General features: G+C 41.8%; 1 protein-coding gene across 3 annotated transcripts in view; it reads right to left on the bottom strand.

The window, feature by feature from the left end:
- LOC143036578 (protein regulator of cytokinesis 1-like) overlaps positions 1 to 19,010 on the bottom strand; it is a 64,163-nt gene that overhangs the window by 9,189 nt on the left and 35,964 nt on the right. The window contains exons 13-14 of one of the 3 annotated variants that reach the window (XM_076204120.1): positions 16,865 to 16,982; positions 5,811 to 5,950 (exon numbers count right to left, since the gene is read on the bottom strand). In XM_076204120.1, the coding sequence (XP_076060235.1) occupies positions 16,887 to 16,982 (96 nt within the window). In that variant the 3' untranslated portion in view covers positions 5,811 to 5,950; positions 16,865 to 16,886. Of the gene's footprint in view, positions 1 to 3,323; positions 5,951 to 16,864; positions 16,983 to 19,010 lie in introns of those variants that run through there. The other 2 variants (XM_076204121.1, XM_076204119.1) reach the window with 2 other exon arrangements.

Below are 19,010 nucleotides of genomic sequence, written 5' to 3'. Positions count from 1 at the left end.
TCCCCAATATGGGCAAGTTTAGGTGGACTATGTTCAGGACACCTCATTCAGGAGGTGCTAAGATAAGAGGGAGGGTGGAGGGGTGTGGAGTGTATTCAGGGATGGAATGGGTGGGAGTGATTTTATGCCTTTTTCTTTTTGGCTACCCCCCTTGTAAGGGGGAAAAAGCCTTGGTATATGTATGTATGTTCAAGACACCTTTTCCAGCTCCTTCCCTTGTGGGGCAAGCAGAGTGGTTCCTAAAAAGGGCTGCTCAATTATATGGACAACTACTAAATTGCACTGCCACCTCAGTCACCGCACCAAGTGACTAATTCTATCCATGTTGCTGTATGGGGGTTTTTGTGAATAAAGACTTCCAGGGATCTCTGTCCCCCCACCCCAAATGGAAGGGGGGGGTGAGGGGTGTATCAGTATTAGGAACAGTATGAAGCATAGGGGTCAGCAAGTACAGGGGGTGTAGGAGAGAATGGAAAAGAAGTTTTGGGGCTTTGGTACACAAGGTTCAGAGAGGTGGTATAGCTTGGCATAAATCAAATCTATAGTACTCTGGCCGCTCCTTCCTTAATCTCTTGGCCATGGAAAGATGAGCCCCTTGGGGGGTGCATGGCTTATACATCACCTGGCACCAGAGCTCAACATTTACAAGAATAACACTGGGTAACAGCCAAAAAATCGTCAGGGGTTTCTCAGCTGATTTAGACTAATTTTGGTGTTCTGAGTCCGAATATCACATTGGTTTTGCTCAATCAGGTCAACTTTTTGAGATACAGCCATAGGCCTACCTGACGAGCTATACATATGATAATTTGAAGGGTTTTGAGTTCAATCCTATTTTTCTTGAAGAATATAGCGAATTATTCATATATAAATGGTTGCTTCTGGTGTGTTTCTGTTTGAAATTGACTAATTGACTTATTTCTTTCTTTTCAGGGTATTGATATGGCTTCGGCGCGACGGTCATGCAGGAATAATCCTGACATTTTCTGCTACATTTGCGGAGAATACACGCTGTCAATGCACAGGAAGAGCATCACAAGCTTTGTGAAGCGCGCATACCAGGCTTACTTTCAAGTCAAGCTGGGTGACCAAGATAAGTCCTGGGCACCGCACACGGTGTGCATGACGTGCGTGGAATACCTCCGGCGGTAGACGAAGGGCACGAAAACTTCACTGAAGTTTGGGATTCCGATGGTTTGGAGGGAGCCGTCTGACCATGAATCGGATTGTTACTTCTGCGCCATCAATACTACTGGCATCAACCGGAAGAATCGGAGCAGCCTCCAGTACCCCGACCTTCCATCTGCCCGCCGTCCAGTTGCTCACTGCGAAGAACTTCCTGTACCAGCGTGCAGAGAGCTTCCTGACAGTGACGACGAGGCACCACTGCATATGAGGGAGGAGATACAGAAGAAGAGTATGAAACACAAGATGGTCCGCAGCCCTTTTCACAATGTGAGCTTAATGATCTGGTTAGGTTAGGATCTCAGCTTGTCGAAGACTTCCGCCGAGCTGTTGGCCTCCAGACTCAAAGAGAAAAATCTACTCGGCGAGGACGCGCATATCACGTTCTTTCGTAGAAGGCATCAGGACTACATGGGCTACTTCTGCCAGGAGGAAGACCTCGTGTACTGCCGAGATGTCGCCGGTCTTCTTGTTAAACTCGGCGCTCCTCAATATGATCCGAGAGATTGGCGACTCTTCATAGACAGTAGCAAGCGCTCTTTGAAGAGTGTGCTCATCCACAACGGGAACGAGTTCGCCTCAATTCCTCTTGCGCACTCCACAACTCTCAAAGAGAAATATGAAGCAGTCAAGTACGTGCTCGACAAAATCCAATATGAGCAGCACCAATGGCTCATCTGCGTCGACCTTAAGATGGTGAACTTTCTACTTGGTCAGCAGTCCGGGTACACAAAGTACCCATGCTTTATATGTAAGTGGGACAGTCGAGACAGAGCCCAGCACTATATGAAGAAAGAGTGGCCGGCGCGAGAGCAGTTAGTACCTGGGGCGAGCAACATCATAAACGAACCTCTTGTTGACCGGGAAAAGATTTTGTTCCCACCGCTTCACATCAAGCTTGGGTTAATGAAACAGTTCACGCGCGCTCTGGACAAGGATGGGAGGTGCTTCAACTACCTGTGGCAAGCCTTCCCTGGAGTGACCATTGAGAAGCTGAAGGCCGGCATTTTCGATGGCCCACAGATACGGCAGCTCATCAAGGACACAGAGTTCGAAAACTCCATGAACACACTAGAGTGCGCCGCCTGGAGGTCATTTGTGCAGGTGGTGAACAACTTCCTGGGGAACAAGAAGGCAGCAAACCACGCCACACTCATCAACAGCATGATAAAGAACTTCCAAAACCTCGGGTGTTTGATGAGTATAAAGATGCATTTCCTGTTCTCACACATGGAGAAGTTTCCTGAAAACCTTGGTGCGGTCAGCGACGAGCAGGGAGAAAGGTTCCATCAGGACATGCGTCAAATGGAGGAGAGGTACCAGGGGAGGTGGGACGCAGTCATGCTCGCGGACTACTGCTGGTCGCTGAAGAGAGACAACCCAGCAGCTGCTCACACACGGAATTCGAGGAAACGGCGATTTACGCCGTGAACTCCGAACTTTTGTGTCACGTAACGCTCATGTACATGTATTAAGCTTATCAAATGTAATCGAGTATATAAAAAATGAATGAATTTGGATACGTTGACTTTTATTTCCCCAGGAAAACGGAAAAACCGAATTTTTATGATCCGCAGAAATTGGGTTTTTGGACGAAAAATCGTTTTTTTCTTAAATGTCTGTAGCAAACAATCCTGACCTGATTGAGAAAAACCAAGGGCATTTTCGGACTCAGAGCATCACAATTAGTCTAATTCCGCTGGAAAACCCTGGACGATTTTTCAAAAAAAAAAAAAAAAAAAAAAAAAAAAATTGTTACCCAGTGTAATCTATGCTACTCTCGCATTTGCCTCGCCCCAGCACAAGGTAGGGTGTATGCCATGCACCCTATAATGGGAGTCCTTTATAAGAAGAATCCCTTAGTGTATAGAATAGATATACACCTATTTCTTTTCTTGAATATTGATTTTCCCCCTTCCATCCATTTATGTCAAACTTTTTCTTCACTACTTCCATTTTGATCAACCTTTTCTTCTCAACAGTCACATCCATTGTCTCTCATCAAATTTCACTCTACAACCACACTTCTTACATCTCTACTGTAATGCTTCCATGTATACTTGTGTATTAATTTCTTGATGCATGTGCCACGATATATATTGCACATGCTTTAGGCCAGTAACACCAAGAAAGGAGAAAGTTATCTTTATTAGCATATAAAATACTTCACCTAAGCATACATTTAAGTTTATAAATAAAGCTGTTATGCATGCCAATAGTAATACAAGCAGACATACAGATAATTTCCATCTCTTTACTGTATATAAAGGAACATTGTAGTTTTCTACTGAATAATCAAAAAATTCTTTCAACAAATTAAATTAACCGACTTGTATTCAATGAAATCATAAAGTTTACAAATGAGTGATGAATTTATGCAGCTCTTATTCCAATCTGAAAATCCTTTATACAAATTCACTTAATTCAAATTAAATATTACATTTATGTATAGTTATGAATGTGTTTTGGTGGGCAATTTCTAACCCTGTGGTGGGGGAAAAAGAATACTGCCACCGAGTGTTTCCACATGAATTGTAAAAGGCAACAAAAATGGGACGGGGATAGAACTAGGCACCCTACTCTCTGCAGCCTAAGAAAAGTAAAGGCATAAGAGGGTCTGGGAGTTTTCCAACAAGAACCCTAAGGTTTGGGTCTTTTAATGTGTTAGGATGTGGTACAGAGAAGAGTAAAAGTGAAGAGACAGTATGTTTATGAGAAGAAAGATGATATGTTGGCAATGAGTGAAACTAAGTTGAAAGGGAAGGGCGAGTTTGAGTTTGGAAGCATAGTTGGGAGGGTGTCAGGAGTGAAGAGAGGATGAGGAAGAGAATGGGTGAGTATACTAGTAAATGAAGAGATAGGTAAACATGTGGTGGAATGGAAGGAAGTTTCTTTGAGGTTACTGTGGATGAAGATGAAACTGGGAAGGGAGATGTGGGTCTTTGTAAGTACATTTATGGGCCTGGTAGTGAGAAGAGTGTAGAGGAAAGGGAGGGTTTTTGGATGGATTTGAGTGCATAGAGGGTTTAAGGAGATGTGTCAATGTAGTGATATTGGGAGATCTCAATGCTATGGTAGGAGATGAACCAATAGATGGAGTGGTTGGGAAGTGTGGAGTGGGAAAAAAAAAAAAAAAAAAAAAAGTAGAGTTGATGGTGGAGATGTGATAGCAGTGTCTAGGAAGAACATCATCCATAAGTACACATGGGAGAGGGTGGTGGATGGAAGGGATTTCTCCCCATCCTCCTTTCTGTGTGAAGGGACAGAGAGGAGGGGTTACCAATTAAATGAAACAGCCTTGCTCCATTGCTTCTGACCCATGGTAGTGGGTGAGATGCAGGGGTGACCCATCATTTAGGAGCCAAGAAAAGGGAGGGATGGTGAATGGGAGTTGAGTATGTGGGAATGAAATGGGTGCTAGTGGATTTATGCCTTTGATTTTGGCTACCTCCCTTGTAAGGGTGAAAAAGCCCATGATATATGTATGAATGTTTTAGGAATTTAGGCATAATTCCCTTTAGTGTTACTGTTATGCTTACCATTACCATAATGACAGAAACATGTAAGGCCTCCTGAGATAGGTTAAGTAGCTTCAAAGTATGAAATTACTTCAGATATGGATAACTATACTCCATTTATTTGAACACAGTGAAGACTTTTTTCCTTAAATGTTGCTGAATAACTGGTTTCTATTCTTCACATCTGAATGTATCACAGCTTTTCCTATTTCTTCATTTTAATGTGTGTATTTTTGCCAAGACTGTTATTACATCAATCTCATTTTTAACAAGTATCTGCTATGTTTAAAGGTACAGACTATATGTAAGGATGATCTGAACAAAAAAAGTATAGAGTAAGATCTTTTCAACAATATGTACATTAAAAACATGAAGATGAGTCAGCAAAGTTTGGATACAACTAGAAGACTGGGTCTACATGTATCAAGAAAACATTCAATCAGTATTTATCAAAGGCTACTGGTGTAATTTTATTCAAGTCTTGGAAGAAAAGAAAAGAAAAGAAAAACAAAAAAAAATGTGGGTGGTGGGATATAATATCCTTTACATTTGTTTTCTGGTTGGTGTGACACATTTTAATTCAGTTGGAAGGGTTTTCCAACATCCTCTTCACTCATGTCCATTACTCTGGATACAAAAATATCTTGTTATACTAAAAATCCATAACACATGCCATATGTCAAAATATGTCAACATTATGGTAACATTAATTTTTTCATACAAACTAGTCTATGATTTAAATAGAGGCAAATCCCAGTTTCATGAAACATCTATCATATTTCAATCACTGTACACTTTAAATAGAATATTCACTGAATGCACCTAATTTCTAGTTCACAGGGTCTTATCATCCCTGCCAACTGTTGTAGCTAAGAGCTGCAATTTTAGGAAAATTACATGAGATAAGGAGGAAGTCGCCTTTTGTGTGCTGGAGAACCAAAGGCATGGAAGTCTCCTGTGCTCTGTCTCCGACCACCTCTGACAGCCTGGCTTGACATGAGACAAGGGTGTGAGGAGAACCTCCTAAGACCTCTTGCTGGACCGGAGCAAGGTTTGGAACCACTACCTTTAGGATGACCTCCTCCCTGCCTACCACCCTTCAATGGAGATATGAGGTGAAAGGTATCTTTCACATGTGACTCTCTGGTCCAGTCCACAGTGGGAAGGACCCTGTTGGAAGGATTGGCAGGGCCTTCCAGCACAGAGCTATGTATTACATTCTGTGCACAACGCTCATTCAGTCCTGCCTGTGTGTGTGGGGAGAAAAACATGTCAGAATGCTTGCCAAGATTGACAACTTCAGACCTCCACTGAGTCATGTTCAAGATGTTCATGAAATGCCCATCAGTGATAATTACCCCTTTTGTGTTCAAGAGCTATAACTAATGGGTATGTCAACACAAAAATTATATTACTGAATATTACTGTGATTGCTAAAGACGGCTGACAGTGGGAAAATAATTTTTAGTTTCAATAATGATTAAATTTTTGCACACATTTGCATCTAATGCCTAATATATCATTTGAACATGATGGGATATCTTTGTCAAAAGGCCTTTGAAACAAAGGGGTACTAACTTTGTCAACAGACTTTTTATTAACACTGTTGAATGTGGCTCTTTGTTACACCGTGTCACTTCTCAATTCAAGTTAAGATTATCTTGTTATCAATGGCACAAAATCAATAAACAAAGATGGCAATGACAAATATTACTTCATTTTAACTATAATTATTGCCTCAAGTTTCACTGACTGGAAATCTGCAACCCACAAAGGCCAGAAATGGTCATTAGGCCCTCTTATGGGATGAAACTTTGGACTGTTATTTGTGTTGTATTAATGTAGGGTTGTTTCTATGTTAATGTTGCTGAAAGTTGTACGAGAAGAGGAAGTCACTGGTTGTCAGCTCTCTATACACAAAAAGGTAAAGGAAATACAGTTGAAGTTGTTGTCATTCCCTACACTGTCTGGCCTAGCAGTCCCATTTCCATCAGGAATGCCATGGCTGGAAAGAGGTTTTCCCACAAATCTTTTATGAAGTGTATTGTGTGTTGTTGGTATGCATGATTGTGTACAATGCATTCCATTATGTGTTGCATGGTATGAGATGAAGTGCTGCATCCAGGCCAGTTGTCTGCAATGCAGTCATCCAGTAATTTCTGGTAACTTAGAAGGGCTGGATGGTGACCACACTGCAGTCTGGCCAGGTGGACCCTGTCCTCTTTGGGGAGAGAAGATTTAGAGGGAGGGATATCAGGGGGTCTGGCATGCAGCAATGCGTTGTCTTTCAGTTTGTTGATGGAGCAGTGAGTGATATGATTATGTATATTCTTCTGAAGAATGGTGTCTGGTGGTTGTGGAAGAAGAGAAGAGAGTATTTGTTTGATACAAATGTTTGAGTGTTGTTTTTGTTTCTTAGTGTGTGTGGATGTTCTGCCATGTAGTTTGGGTGGGCTGTGTTAGTGGAGGCTGCACCAAGTGTTTGTCTGCCTCTCACGTCAAGGTGATCCTTCACTTTGAGGACTTTTGTTTCATGGTGAAGATGATCTGTAGGTGTTGTATTTGTGCAGCCTGTAATTGTCTTTGGGGCTTTGTTTTGTATAGTCTGTAGGGTGTTGATGTTGACAAGAGATCTTGGGCCTGAGCTAGAGACCAAGTGCCAACTCCTTGGGCCTGTACCACAAGGGTTGACTGATTTTGTATATGGGTGGTTGGGAGATGATTACTTCTGCTGTTCATCTTAAAGGATTACTAAAAACAGGTACTTTTCATTGGTCCCTTATGTCATTTTAATTACATTAAGGGGTGACAGTGTAGCTAAAACCTACAAACTGATCTCTTTACCCTGTTTATTTATGTAATCTCACAACTTGCCTCAACCCAACCCCAAAGAAGGGTTGGAAAATCCTTACTTGAATAAACATAAACAATTCTACCAGAGATTACATGAGAAGTGTTGCCTGATACTGTGACCACCACTAAATCTGTCTGCCATACCAACAAAGATCACCAAATTGACATGACTGCCTAAACCAGTTTTCTTCAAAAAGAAAAGGCAAAGCAGTTATTAAAATGATGAGAGCAGGTAAGGCACCAGGGTTAGATAAGTGTCATGCATGATGTCTAAAAAAGGGAGGTACAGTGATGGTGGAGTGGCTGATGAGGTTGTTTAATGTTTGTCTAAAAAATGGTAGAATGCCAGAGGACTGAAGGAGTGCCTGTATAGTTCCACTGTACAAGGGAAAAGGGAATAAATGTGAGTGTAGTAGTTTCAGAGGGATCAATTTGTTGGGCATTGGGAGGGCTTATAGGAGGGTTTTGATTGAGAAGATTAGGAGAGGAACAGAGGGAATAATTGGTGAGGAACAGTGTTGGTTCAGGACAGGTAGGGATTGTGTGGATCTGATTTTTGTGGTAAGGCTGATAGAAATGGAGAAAGTGAGTAGTCTGATGTAAAGGTGAGACTTCACCAGGGATGTGTCATGTTGCCTTGGCTGTTCAAATAATATATGGATGGGGTGGTGTGAAAGGTAAATGAAAGGGTAATGGGCAGGGGATTGGAGATAGTTAAAGAAAATGGAGAAAAATGGGAGATAATTTACCTAGTTGTAGCTTGCTGAGTGGAGAACGGCAGTGTTCAGATGATACTGTGATGCTAGGGAGGGGGTGAGGGAGTGGTTATGTATGAATGACATTTTGATGGAGCCCAAAGGGATTTCTCCCAGTCTTCCTTTTTCTGTATGAGGGGACATAGCAGGAGGGACACCAATTAAGTGAAGCAGCTCTGCTGTGAATGTGTTGTGTCTTGCTGCATTGTTTCTGACCCAGGGCACTGAGCAGCATACAGGGATGACCTGTCATCCATGAGGAACTAAGATTAGAGGGAAGAAAGGGTGGTGGATGGGAGTGGAGTGGGTGCTTGATTTTTGACTTAGTTACCTCACTTGTAAGGAGGAAAAAGCCCTTGATATATAGATAGACATTTAATAAATTAAATATAAAGGCTTGTAATGAAATGGCATAAGTAAAAATGCCCTCTTTATAGAGTGTTTTTTATTTTGGGGGTTGGGACACATCTACCCTAATTTTGACAAATTGTGTTTTGTGGAAAAGAGATGTGGAAGGCAGAGATGGAAGGAGTGAACATGAGGGGGTGACTTAGGATGTGATGGATGGATGAGGTTAAAGGGGCATTGGGAAAGAGGGAAATGTCTATTGAGGAAGGACAGGAGAGGACAGAAGATAGGGGAGAATGGAGAATGGTTGTGTATGGATGATGCTGTGATGCATGAGGGGGAGTGGGTGGGGGATGAGGGAGTATGTATGAAAAACAAATTAACACAGACCAAAGGGATTTCTCCCCATCTATTCCTTTTCTGCACAAGGGGATGGAGAGGGGGGGGTTGCCAAATCTATGAAGCAGCCATGCTATGGATGTACTGTGTCTTGTGACACTGCTTCTGACCCTCTGACCCAGGGCAGTGGACAAGATGCAGGGATGACCCATCACCCAGGAGGTGCCAAGATAAGAGGGAGGGAAGAGGGTAGAGGGGAGTGGAGTATGTTGGGGATGGAATGGGTGGAAGTGGTTTTTATGCCTTTGTTTTTTGGTTACCTCATTTGTAAGGGGGAAAAAGCCTTTGGTATATTTCCCTAGCTGTATCTTATGGGAAGGGGAGCTATGTTCATGGTGTCTCACCTTTGTATTTCACAGTGTCTAGTTTGCTCTTAAATTCGTTTATGGTTTTTGCATGCACTATTATTTCATCCTGTTTGTTTGCTTGTGTTTTGGTGTCTCAAAAGCTGCCCTAACCCTGTTAAATTGCGAGATGTCAGTGTATTTGAAGATGAATGTTCTTATGGAGAGTGGACAAGGCTTGGTTTGTGGGAGTAGACAACAGGACTTTGTATTCAGTGGTGTTGCATGCATCAGTTATGATTACCTCTCATGTTGGCAAAAAGTGATTTTTGCATAAAGGAATAAAGAGAAATAGTTGGTGTAGTTGGGTCATTACATGTGGATGGACTTGTTGCACATGAGAATAAAAGGGAAGAGATTGGTGGTACTGTATGTATGGAGCAAAATGGATGAATTAATGTTAAGTGAAACAAAGCTGAAAATTTAAAATTAATTAGTTTGGGAACATGGAGGATACTGTTTGGAGTGGTGCGGGGGCATGGTAAAGGAGTGGCACATTAATAAATAATGAGATCAATAAAGGTGCAGTAGAGAGGAATGTCTTCAAGGTTTACATAGGCAAGGTGAAACTGCCTAGTACATAGTGTAGTTGTACATGCCTTACCCTCTGAGTGGCCATTTTCTCATGGCTGGTGTTCAGGTGGTAGTTCCTGACCCAACAATAATTGAAATGTCTGTCCTCTTTCAGTGAGATTCAACTTTTAGTTGAAGGTTGATAGGCCGCCAGCATCAGTAACATAAGTGCAGAGTTGCTGCAATCCATGGATTGCATGTAGTGCTGTTTGCTGTTTGATTGTCCACTACCGTTCTCCCTGAGTAGAAAGAGGGGTTGGTTGTCCCTATCTGTCACTGGCACAGATTTGTTCATATCTGCTAAAGTTCTGGAGGCCTGGGCAGTTCATGCCCAGTAAGTCAACAAATGAATGGAACCCAATACTTCTTTGTTGAGCACCATTGTGAATTTCAATGGGTTGCTTGCAGTCTATGTTGACCTTTATCAATCTGATGCCCCAGGTCTCTCTTGCAGGAGACCCAAAGCTCCAAGGTAACTGGCAATGGGCACCAGAATGATCTATATGCCACTCAGAGAAGAGGTACTGTGTTGTCTGGTAAGGCATAAGGCAATTTGCATTTGTGGTGAGGCCTATTCTATGTTGGTATTGTTTTAGAGCTAGATGGTGGCCAACATAGCCATATTAGTGTAGTTCTTACATGTTATTAATGCAATGCAGACACCAGTCCAAAGGTTCTTCCCAAAGAGATATATAAGAGGGACTAAGGACTAATACCGACTGCTTACCCGTCAGCAAAACTCAGGGCAATAACTGCTTGATAGATAATTAAGATTATCAACTAATGCTAAATTCAGTGCAAGCAAAACTAGGCTTTTTCTTGGTAATACTGTTGTATGGTGGACCTTCCATAAAAAAGCATCCAAGCAAAAACAAAATAAAACACAAAGATTAACCTCTTGAATACGATGACACCTATGTATGCATCATGAGCCATAAGTGGGGTATACAAGAATCCCAGTGTCGGCTTCCTGATTATATTTATTTTGTTGTAGTTGAGTGATCCCCGTATTCTGTGAACAGGCTTGATCACATTTTCTGTGAAGTTATATTTATACAGTGTGAAAGAGAATGAGTATAATGGCAGTAATTTTATATTTTGTAATACAAGTATTGTCATGCATCATAGTATGATGTGTGCAGGAACATTTGACTTGTATTGAAGAGGTTAAAATTTGTTGTACATACATATACCAAGAGCTTTTTCCCCCTTACAAGGGAAGTAACCCACCCATTTCATCTTCACACACTCCACTCCCATTCACAATCCCTCCCTCCCTCTTTTCTTGGCTCCTCCTGGATGATGGGTCATCCCTGCATCTCACCCACTGCTCTGGGTAAGAAAAAGAAGAAGAAGAAGAAAAAAGTGGTGGATGGGAGTGGAATGGGTGCTTGGCTTGACTGGCTACCTCCCTTGGTATATAGACTAAAACAAGACCAAGACTAATAGTGTCAACAATCAGAAGACAAAATCCTACTCATATTTCAGCACTTGTGAATGACATAGTTCTACACATAAGCATTTGAACCTACCCATCCATATCACATCACACAAAAAGCAAGAAAATATCTCTTGCAGTACTTTATTCAGGCATCTACAGTAACTTACAGTACTCCACAATATATGCATACAACAAACATAAACTCACACAGATCACAATAAATACATACACATACCAACAGATTTTTCCCCCTTAATAGGGAGGTAACCAAAGTCAAAGGCATAATCCACTCCCACCTATTTAATCTCCACATACTCCACTCCCATTCACCACACCTCCCTCCCTATTTTCTTGGCGCCTCCTGGATGATGGGTTGTCCCTGCATCTCACCCACTGCCCTGGGTCAGAAGCAATGCAGCAAGACACAGCACATCCAAAGCAAGGCTGCTTCATTTAATTGGCAACCCCCCTCTCTGTTCCCTCATGCAGAAAAAGAGAAGACGGGGAGAAATCCCTTCGGGCTGCATCAAAATATCATTCACACATACTCCCTCACCCCCATTCCCCACCCACTCCCTTCCATGCATCACAGCATCATCCATACACAACCATTCTCCACTCACCCCTATCTTCTGTCTTCTCCCTTCCTCAACAGACATTCCCCTCTTTCCCAATGCCCCTTTTACCCCATCCATCCATCTCATCCTTGGTTGTCCCCTCATGTTCACTCCCCCCACCTGCCTTCCACACCTCTTTTACTAATCTTTTTTAACTCGTTCTTTCCATGTGTCCAAATCTTTCATCAACCCTATCTCCCAACTACCTTTCCACCCCCACTCTCCTCCTCATTTCTCACTCTATCCAGCCTAGTAACCCCTACCTTTTCAGGCATTTCATCTCAAACACATTTAAACTCTTCTCTATGTTCCATGTTTCTGCCCCATATAGTGCTATTGGCACAATCACCTCTTCATACAATCTCCTCTTAGCATACATTCCCAAATATCTATTTCTCTTTACACTTTTTAATCCCCCAAGGCATTTACTTGGTTCTCTCAATCTACATTCTACCTCCACCTCTACTCCATTTCCCACCACATTCACACCCAAGTATCTAAAGCTTTCCACTTCCTCTAGTCTCTATCCCTTAATACTCATTTCCAAATTGCTACCATCCTCTCCCCTTGCACATCTCATAACCTTACTTTTAGCCACATTAATCTTAAACTCTCTTCTTTCTCACACCTTTTCAAACTCCGTCACTAACTTCCTTAACCCTTCCCCAGATCCTCCCACCAAGTGCAGTGTTGTCAGCAAACAACATCTGGCTTATCTCCCACTTTTCTTTAACCACCTCCAATCCCCAGCCCATTACCATTGCATTAACCTTTCGCACCACCCCATCTATGTGTAAATTGAACAGCCAAGGTGACATAATACATCCCCTGGCAAAGTCCTACCTTTACCTCAAACTACTCACTCTCTCCATTTCTAATTCTAACAGAGGATCTACTACTCTTTTAAAAACTTGACTGCTCTTAACCTCTTCAGTACGGTTCAAAATCTTGCGGGCAGCATTAGCTGCCAGACGCACGATGTGTCGTAATAATACTCGCATCATAAAATATAGTCACTGCTTATATCGATCATTCTCTCTTTCACCCGTGAATTTTGATAACCATAGAAAATGTGATGAAGACAGTTTAGAGAGTATGTCATTATGCAGGGGCAACTGCAATAAATATAATCAAGACACTGATATGGCAGCCTGGCGTATCCACTTGTTCCTCATGCGCCTATGTATGCGGCACCGTATGGAAGGGGTTAAAAGCTTTCCTCCTATCCCATATATCTGCAATACCTCCCATAGTACTTTCCTATCTACCCATCATAAGCCTTTTCCAAATCCATAGGTGCCAAAAAACATCCTTACCTTTTCCTAAAGCTTTCTCACATATCTGCCTTACCACAAAAATCTGATCCACGCTACCTCTACCTGTCCTAAACTTATGCTGTTCTTCACCAATTACTCCCTCTGTTCCTCTCCTAATCCTCTCAATCAAAACCCTCCTATAAGCCTTCCCAACTATGCTCAACAAACTGATCCCTCTGAAACTACTACACTCACACTTGTCCCTTTTTCCCTTGTAAAGTGGAATTATACAGGCATTCCTCCAGTCCTCCCACACACTACCCCCTCTTAGAGAAACATTAAATAACCTCACCAGCCAGTCCACCATCAATACCTCCCTTTTTAGACACTCTACATGACACCCATCTAATCCAGGTGCCTTACCTGTTCTCATCATTTTAATAACTGCATTCACCTCATCTATCCTTATTTCTCCTCCATTTTCCTCACTCAAGATTGTCATTTTCTTTGTGCTTCCCACTGCAACTACCTTTCCCTCCCTATCCTTCACATTTAGCAACTCCCTAAAATACTTTGACCATCTTCCTCTTACTGCCATCTCTTCCATTATCATATATCTGCACCTTTCACTTTTTCTTCTCTACTTGATTCGCCTCCCTTTCCTCTCTTAATTTCCTTCCAAAACATCTTTTTATTACTTTCAAAAATTTGTCATACTCTTACTCCATTTTACATCTGCTCTCCTCTTTGCTTCCTTTGTCTTATGCTTTACTTCTCTTTTTTCTTTGCACCTCTCATATGATTCTCCCATCCTATTTTGTAACCAATCTGTGAATGTTTTTCTTCTCTTCTACAACCTTCTTTGCTTCATCATCCCACCACTCACTACCCTTCTATTTCCTCATGTCCTCCTTGTTCTACACACTATCTTTGCACATCTTGTGACTCCCTCCTTAACCCCTTCGTTACCGACCTGTCAACCTTACCTCAACAAACATTTCAAAATGTCCCGTGAATGGCTGGAGCCTTATGTTTGTAAACAGACACTTGCCACCATGTGGGTAGAAATAACCCAGAAACCGAGGCCTTGAGAGCCCTCAATAAACACAGCTTATAACTGTGACACGTGCATGTCACGGGGAGCATGCTCGGTTCCTGGCGGGTGCACTCAGCCTTGACACGCAGGCGTCACAAAACACACATCCGGTACTCAAGGGGTTAAACCATCCCCATTTCTGGTTCTACTTTATCCTTCACTCCCTCCCACTCTTCTCTCAGCTTCTTGTACTTTCTACTTTTTAAATAAATAATAAAAATAAATCACTCTACAATGGGCTGCCAAATTCTGTACTTCATCAAAATTTCCCAGAAATTAACCCTGCAGAGAAATCACTCCCAGGACAAGCAAAAATTTTTCTAGCAATCCTACATTCAACTTACTAATCCTTGCTAAGAGTACCACCAGACAACCAGTCTGGTATGAGCCACCTAGTGCTTTTCAGATGCAACCACCACCCAGAGGACTGACAACACTTACTCCTTCTAGACTGCTACACAAAATCCCACTGTGGATGTGCTGTGTCTTGTGACACTGCCTCTGACCCAGGGCAGTGTACAAGGTGCAGGGATGACCTGTCATCCAGGAGGTGCTAAGATAAGAGGGAGGGTGGAGGGGGTGGAGTGTATTTAGGGATGAAATAGGTGGGAATGGTTTTATGCCTTTTTCTTTTTGGCTACCTCCCTTGTAAGGGGGAAAAAGCCTTGATATATGTATGACTTATGGACTGAACCAGAGGCTTGTCTCCTGGAGATGGATGAAACAGGTCTCCTGCAACATACGAATCAATGGAGTGACTGACCAGGACCTGTGACAGACTAACTTCTTTAGTAAAACATTTCTCTCAAGGCTACCCCCAATTTAAATTGAAACTATGATATGGCCTTATTCTTAAACAATTGCAGTACAAATATACTGTCAAATCAACTCCATCTTTGCCCTGAATGTGGAGCTAACCATGAGGCAACCTTAAAAAAACCTTAACTGCCTTGTAAATAAAAATTCACAAGTGAAATACTTGTCCAAAAAGCAGTCTGTCAGAAGTAATGGTCTACAAGAATCTAAGCTACAGATAAGCACTTTTGAAAGCAACACCACCAGAAACAATAGAGCTTATCCAAGGCTACAGGAATCACAACCAAACCAAATGATATTGCTATTCAACATGCCATGTATCTTTGGTATAATGTATAAATATATATTCATACACTCACATTATACCTCATGATATTCATGGATCTAAAACATGCAAAAACAAAAAATAAAGCAAAAGTAATTCACAGGTGCAGTGAAGGGGACATCAAACATAAGTATATCACATATATCAGTAATTTCAGACTTTTTCTTATTGCAACCCACAGTAGCTATTTTGAATTAGTTTTCATACAAAATATTTTTATTATCCATCTGATCACAAAATGCTTACATTATCATATTGTTAGAATTACCTTTTGGATCACTTGACTGAAAATATGGTATCCACATTTTCAAATGAGGTGATAAGATGTACAAGGGAAGAGGATGGCATCAAGTTGAAAGTATAAAAGAAGAGAGGCTAGAGGAAGTGGATGGCTTTAGGTATTTGGGGTTGCATGTGGCAGCAAAGGGAGGAGTGGAGGTAAATTGTAGACTGAGAGAAGCAAGTAAATGCCTTAGGAAATCAAGAAGTGTAATGAAAAATAGGGATTTGGGAATGGATACAGAGGAGATTATATGAAGGGATGATTGTGATGACAGCACTGTATGAGGCAGAGACTTGGAATTTAAGAGAGGGACAAAGTTGAAATGAGTTTGAGATGAAATGTCTGAGAAGTGTGGTAGGGGTTTCATGGTTAGAGTGAAAAATGAGGTGAGGAGGGGAGCTAGGGTGGAAAAAGAGATGGCAGACAGGGCTGATGAAAGGGTATTGGGATGGTTTGGACATATGGAAAGAATGAGTGAAAAAAGATCAGTAAAAGAGATGTGGAAGGCAGAGGTGGAGGGTGTGGACTTGAGGGGATGACCAAGGATGAAATGGATGGATGGGGTGAAAGAGGCGTTGAACAAAAGGAGATAGAGATGAGTGGAGAACAGCTGTGTATCGATAATACTGTGATACAAAGAAGGTAGGGAGTGGTTATTTGTAACTGATATTTTGACACAGACTAAAGGGATTTCTCCCAGTCTTTTTTTTCTGCATGAGGGGATAGAGGGGGGTGTCACCACTTAAGTGAAGCAGCCTTACTATGGATGTGCTGTGTCTTGCTGCATTGCTTCTGATACAGGATAGTGGGTAGGATACAAGGATGGCCCATCATCCATGAGGAGCTATGATGAGGAGGAAAGGGTGATGGGTGGGAATGAAATGGGTGGGAGTGGGTATATGTGCACTGACTTGGTTACCCCCCCCTGGTAAGGGAAAAAAAACCCTTGGTATATAAATATACATATTTGCAAATACAGTCTGGGAACCACTGATCTGTGTGAGACACACAAACACACATCAAAGCGATTAGGAAGGGAGAACAGTACAACATACCCGATACACAGGCAAAGCGGCATTAATGTGTTAGTGATGTGGGTTTTGTGTGCAATGATTTTCCATCAGCCGAGAGGGTAGTGCTGTTTACATTCTCCCCGGTCTTACGTAGCCTATCCTGCAAGTGCATAAAAACCCATTAAAAGCTTCCAAATCACCCAAACCACACACCATAGAGTGTCTATACTTCCAAGTGACAGGATAATCAAGAGGACAAAACATAAACATAAACATGAAAACATATAGTAAGACACTTGTATATACAACTACACATATATGACACAAAACACAAATATACCTATGCAAGCAATTTGCAATTAGTCATAAATCCACATACATGGAACACAAAAAAATTAAATATGTAGTGTGATCTGATCAGTCTGAACCACATACTCTCATTTTACATGACACACTTTTTCTTCTAGCTGCTGCTATGGTATCTTATTGACCTGTGTGGTATCCCTTGTGAAGGGGTCAATGCGAACTGATAAATTGACTGACATTTCTGTCTGCAAGATAATTCTGCCCTATCCAGTTGCTTCTTCACCATAGTAGTCTATGAGGAAAAAATACATCACAGTTTTATCTCACTGTTTAATACAAGTATATACTAAAAATTAATTGGCTTTATATATATATATATATATTTTCCATTGATTGACAATAAACAATAAAGCTGACAATAGAGATGTTGCATGCTGATAATATGGATGGCTACAGATAGTGACATGCTGAGGAATATTTTTCATTTATTCACAGGTAGATAAAAACTGTAACAAGAAATAGGTATCTGAGGATGAACACAAAGGGAAGACTGCACTGAAGACTGGTTGATTGCACTCATAACACTATATGGGTCAGACTTGGATCTTAAGGCAGAAAGGTAGAGTGTAAATGTGTTTGAGATGGAGATGAAGTATGGTGGGGGTTACATGGATGGATAGAATGAGAAATCAGGTGAGGCAGAGATCAGGGGTGAAAAGAGTTGGTACATAGGGTTGATCACAGATAACTGGGATGGTTTGGTCTTGTGGAAAGAATGAGTGAAAAAAGACTAACAAAAAGAGTAGAAGGCAGAAGTGGATGGAGTGAACTTAAGGGGGAAGACCAAAAATGGGATGGATGGATGGGTGAAGGGTACCTTGGGTACAAGAGAAATATCTGTTGAACAAGGAAGAGAGGGTAGACAGGAGTTTATAATCATGAATGGATAAGAAACTTACACAACCCAAAGGGATTTATTCTTGTCTGCCCTATAAGTGTTTGAGTGAACTAGAAGGGCCTGGTCACCATGGAATGAAGTGGTAAGGGCAAGCCAGGTTCAGCTGTTGCCCCCCCCGCCCCAAGTAGAGGTGCTATGTTTTGCTGCATTGCTTTTGACCCATGCAGTAGGTATGGAGTAGGATGAACCTTCATCCACAAAGAGCTAAGATGAAAGGGACAACAAATGGGTGTTGGATGAGTGGTCAAGTCAAAAGCACACACCTACCTTTCACCCATCTCATATACATACCAACAGCTTTTTCACCCTTACAAGGGATGGTTTGGACACATTGTACCCATCTCACATCCATACAAAACACATCTGTTGTCACTTCTATCTTAGCTCCTTGTGGATGAAGGGTCATCCTTGTCCCCAACCTACTGTCTGGTTCAGGGGCAACACAACAAGATGCAACACCTCCACAGCAGGGCCCAGTAGCTGAAGCTGGTTAATCCTCATCATTTCATTACAGGGTGACCTTCCCCTCTCATCCACTCGAGAATTTGTGGATCATAAAAAAAGAAACTCATTTGGGCTGTGCCAGTTTTTCATCCACTCAGACCCTCTTGGCCTCTCCATCCCTTGCACAATAGATGTTGCTCTTGCACCAAAACACTATTTTACCCTGGCCATTCTTTTCTTCCCCTCAAGTTTACTCCATCCACCTCTGCCTTCCACACTTGTTTTGCTAGTCTTTCTTCGCTCTTTCCATATGCCTAAACCATCCCAGTATTCTTTGATTTACTGTCTACCAGCTCTCTACCCTTGCTCTTTGCCCGATCTCATTTCTCACTCTATCCATTCTTGTAATCCCCATCATACTTCTTAAGCACTTCATCTCAAACATGTTTAGATTCTTCCCTTCTGCCTTCTTTAAGTTCC

Source organism: Oratosquilla oratoria, chromosome 20, assembly GCF_046742065.1.
Source record: "Oratosquilla oratoria isolate Oo_2021 chromosome 20, ASM4674206v1, whole genome shotgun sequence".
NCBI lineage: Eukaryota > Metazoa > Arthropoda > Malacostraca > Stomatopoda > Squillidae > Oratosquilla > Oratosquilla oratoria.
This window is presented reverse-complemented; position numbering and strand designations above follow the sequence as displayed.